This window comes from Zeus faber, assembly GCF_960531495.2.
Source record: "Zeus faber genome assembly, chromosome: 5".
In the NCBI taxonomy this organism is placed as follows: Eukaryota; Metazoa; Chordata; class Actinopteri; order Zeiformes; family Zeidae; genus Zeus; species Zeus faber.
The window spans coordinates 33,091,619-33,096,480 of NC_137192.1; the positions used below are offsets into that span (position 1 = coordinate 33,091,619).

Here is a 4,862-nt window from a genome sequence, read left to right on the forward strand (position 1 = left end):
TAATGCATGACCAACGTTGCCATGGTGACAAGGTGGCCATATTGTAAGGCTGGGGAGTAATGCCTAATGATGAAGGGTGTAGAGCTCTAATTAGAGCCCACCTGCCTTCATATCTGCATGGAGCCAGAGGTGGTGTGATTTCCGCTGACCTTTGTAAACTAACAAGTTCTCTTTTATCTCTCATATGGATATATGCACAAACACACACTCACAGACACTGGCAAATTGGTAAGATACAAGCCCGCTTCACACACGCAAACACACAAATACACACACACGCACACACACGCACAAATAAGTACACATACTGTATATACACATACACAGGAACACGCGCAAACGTTATCCTTACTCCCGTACTGCCTCTGTGAGGCATCGATCAGTGCCATCGCTGCCGTCTACTCGTGGTTTACGTCCTTTTCTCTGGCCTCCACCCTCTACCCAGGAGTTATGAATTACAGTCCCCCCGCTGGGGGCCGGGTCCACCTGCAGCAGGGATACAACTCTTTTCTTGACACGTGTTTTGAGGGCACGCCGTAACTTCTGCCTCGTGAAAGCATACAGCAAAGGGTGAAAGATCGTGGTTCCGTAAGCCATGGCCAGAAAGCAGAGGCGGAGACGCACCAGGCCGTCACTGGGACCCAAACACAGGATGAGCACGTTGACCACGGAGAGGGGGGCCCAGCAGCCCAGGAAAGAGGATATAATGATGAGGGACATCTTCAGGACGCGACGCTGGCGCTCCCGACGGTCCCTGTGTCTGCGCACTGCACGCCTCAAGGCGATAATGGCGGACACGGATGCCTGGACGCCCAAGGAGGAGGCCGGCAGCGGTGAGGTGGTCTGGGTGGGGGTCGGGGTCGAGGCCGAGGCCATGGGCAGTGGAGCAGGCGTGGCAGGAGTGGTAGCGATGGGGGTGGTGGCAGCGGTGGTGATGGTGGTAACTGTTGCTCCGCTGTCAGAGGTCATCTGGGGCACGGAGGAGAAGGGCGGGGGCGATGTTGGTGTCGGGGTGGGAGAGGGGATGAGGGGAGGATGGGCGAGGTTCTGGTTCTGGTTCGAGGACACCCCTTCTGCGGAGAGACTGAGGTCCTTTCGCCTGCGTCCCCTGCGGAGGATCCTGCAGCCTGTTTCTCCCGCCCGTGTTCCCCTCATCATGTGGGAGCCAATTCGAATGTTGAGAGCCTGCAGGATCTTGGAATAGGTGAACAGCATGACGGCCACGGCAATGAAGAAGCAGGGCACTTGCAGCAGCAGGTGGTAGTACATAGCCAGACCTGTGTAGTAGCCCTGCCCGCCGACACACAGCAGAGTCCGGTTCTGCCACGCCGGCGGCAGGTGGTGTGGGGATGCCGGAATAGAAGGGGAAGTGGGAGAGGACAGAACGGGGATCAGTCCCGTGGTGAGCTCAGAGTCCCAGTTCTCCCCCTCCGTCCCCTCATCCTCGCCGGAGGAGAAAAAGTCTCCCTCCAGGAAGGGCAGGAAGAACACAGCCAGAGAGACCACCCACACGGCAGCCAGGAGCAACCCCGCGCGGCGGGGCGTCAGCAGCCGGCTGGCCGGGCGCACAGAGATGTCGTAGCGGTCCAAACTGATGACCAGCACATTAACAGCCGTTGCCACGCTGGTGAATGTGACGCAGGCCTCGTGAAAGCAGCACAGCGTGGCGAGGCTGCCGACCCCGCTGCCGTCGGCCGGCAGCAGGATCACTGCCACCGTCAACGGCAGACACAGAAGACATACCAGGATGTCCAGCACGTGGAGGTTTACAGTGACGAGGTTACTGACCGAGTCGACGAGGTTGGACTGGGCACAGTAGAGCACGAGCACGGTCAGGTTGCTGCTGAAGCCCAACACCAGCTCAAGCATCAGCACGGTGGTCAGCGACACCTGGAATCCCAGCGGGTAGGGTGTGCTCCATCCCTCCTCCACCCCTGCACCGCCTCCCCCGTCCAGCCGGCCCGCCCCCTGACCATCGCTGGTCTCCAGGAGGTCGCTGTAGCCTTTGGTCTCCATTGACGCCGAAGCACTCCTTCACTCATAGCAACAGCTGCGGTCACGCCAGCCCATGCTCCGTCACCGCTCTTCTCCGGGCTATAGTGAGACCGCAATAGGGGTGACGTCAAATCTGCTGGTCTGGAGAGGAACGGAGAGGAAAAAAGAGGGCGTTGGGAAGAGAGAAGATAAAAGTTGTTTAGATGTCAGGGTGTAAACAGTCGTCATGCTGTTTGTAAGTGAAGTGGTTACGAGTGGTAACAACAGTGTTAAAAGTCTAAACGGGTTTTCCAGTTTGTGGAAGCTGTCCGTGCTGGTTCTGTTGCAGCGGAGGTCAAATGTGTCCAAGGCAGAGGGACAAAAGTCCCACAAAGACAATGGAAATAATAAGAACAGAATGTATCACAAGGGACAATTTGTGTGTATTTGAACGTGTGTGTGTGTCTGTGTATTTACCTACCTATCTATCTATCTATCTATCTATCTATCTATCTGTCTGTCTGTCTGTCTGTCTGTCTGTCTGTCTGTCTGTCTGTCTGTCTGTCTGTCTGTCTGTCTGTCTGTCTGTCTTTCTGTCTGTCTATCTATCCATGTCTATCTATCCATCTATCCAAGTGTGTGTGTGTGTGTGTGTGTGTGTGTGTGTAGCTACACGTGAACCTGATTGTGTGATTATCAGAGTGTGCAAGTTGACCCTAGGCAGCCAACAGAATTTAACAAGCCATTGGGGAATTGATTGTGTGACCACGATTCCGCTTCACCACCTGTATTGTGCTGAACTCAAAAAGCAGCGACTCAAGACACTGATCACACAGCTGGAGTCCAGAATGGGTTAGGAGAACTCTATTCCTTTCTTTTCACACGAAATACATCAAAGCAGCCCATAAAGACAAGCAGCACACGTGGAAACCTCCAGCCACCTCGAAATATTAAGACTGTTGGAAATGTGCTGAACATGGACGCTCTGTTGGCCTTGGACCTCGTACACATCAAATTTGTCAAAGAAACAACAACAATTAAATAAGTTTTGATAGATTATTATTATTTTTTTAATTAAAGCCTTTGAGAAATCATCAAATCAGTTCAAGTTTAATTATTTTTTACGTAATCAGCGTAAAATTGTCGATCTCTATTAGAGTTTGCCAATGACAGTGGGCGGATAGGGACACTGGTGCACGGTGGGAGAGCGCGTGCGATGCATGTCAACAAAATAGACGCCCAACTGAGTGTGGCAGCAGTTAATAGTTTTCAGAGGGAGAAGTAATGAAGATGAATGGATCAATGATCCAAAGACAGTGGCACATAAACAATGCAATCAGACAGGGATCTGCTCGCCTGCCATGTTTCCCTCATTCCTACATCTTCCTTTATTGCTTTTTCAGTCCTACCCCCGTGTCTTCCCTCCTGTAAACCCCCACCCACATATGTTATTTGGCGTTTTCGCACCGCAGCGACCTTTCCATTGTTCTGAGAACGTTTTTGGAGGAACCCTAACCCTTTTGTTGGGTCCGCACTGCAGGAACTAGGAACGATCGCTGTTATTAGAACGCCGTTTGGGGGGGGGACTTTTTTAGCTCCTGCTCCGGGGCGGGGTCTAACCGGACCAGGAGGAACCTTCAGTGACGCAAGTGCACGGTGATTGGTCCAGACCTAAGTCGGCGGCCCCTCGCCCCTGGCGCACTGAGGACGGATCGCTCTGCATGCGGACCAGCACCTGTACACTCCGCGGTTACTAAAAAAAGGACCAAAGAAATCAAGACCCATTAAAATTTTTTTATTTTTATTGTAGATGTCTTTGTTTCACTTATTTTATTTTCCGACGTTCATTAAATTAATTAACATGCTCCCCGTAATCCCTGTGTGCTCAAAGTCAGAACAAACTTTTAAATGACGTCTTGCGGATCTAATATGAGTGAAGATTCAGCAGCTGCATTGCTTATTTCAGAAATTGGTTCAGAAACAGATTTTTGTGCACCCATAAGGTGAAATGAGTGAAGGTTACGGAGCGAATACAACACGGACCTCACGCTGAAACCCTGTTGGCTGACGTCACTTCAGAGCTCCAGTGCGAACACGACCGGTAAAAAAACCCTTGACGGTGTCTAGTGCTCGGGGGACCTCCCCAGGTCCCAGTTCCCCTCGGGGGAGTCCCCACAACTGTTTGGAGTGAAAACGCCTCATGAGGCCCAATTCCACACAGGTTAACCAAGTCATACATGGGTGTTTTTTATGACCGCCCGTTGCTGTGGATCTACAACTGATAAACAACAACATGGACAAAAACAGCTCCCAGCAGAGTTGAAAGAATACCATTTTGCAGGAGTTTCTCTCTTAAGAAAATCCCCCGCGAACCAATTCGGATTCGACCCCAGTTATGGCATTGATTCCGGATGGCAGGCACTCCCCTTTGACCAATACTCAAGCGGTAATTATTAGGGCCAGTGTGGAAGTGCCTTAAACGGCCCTGTGTTCTGCATCGAGTCTCCCTCGCCCGCAGCTCTCTTCCACGGAGGAGATGAGGGCACAAAACACATCAGTTTATCAGGTTGTGATTTTGCAACTTATTGTTCTGTAAAGAGGACATTAGGGCTTGTGACAGATATGGGATGATGAACTGATGGTAATCATCTGATGTATTCCACTAACTACCTCGTTTTTTTTTTTTGGTTGTTTTTCATAATGCTGTTTTTGTCGTGTTAGGTCCTCTTATCTCCTACGTGGAAGAGAGCTGCGGCCAGAACAGACTCTGTGCGGAACACAGGTCTCTCTTAATCCACTAATGGCTTCCGTGGGGTTTGTGGTGTCGCTGGAACATTGATTTAAGGCATCATCGATCTGCCAATTTAACAGGCCCCAGGCCAGAGAAC

At 51.4% G+C, this 4,862-nt stretch overlaps 1 protein-coding gene across 1 annotated transcript; it reads right to left on the bottom strand.

Annotated features, from left to right (window-relative positions):
- Positions 1–348: 348 nt before the first annotated feature.
- Positions 349–2,016, bottom strand: LOC307230897 (G-protein coupled receptor 22-like; the record flags this gene model as incomplete). Its single annotated transcript, XM_080001385.1, has 1 exon — positions 349–2,016. One exon carries the CDS (start codon positions 2,014–2,016, stop codon positions 349–351), a length of 1,668 nt encoding a protein of 555 aa, XP_079857511.1.
- Positions 2,017–4,862: the final 2,846 nt, after the last annotated feature.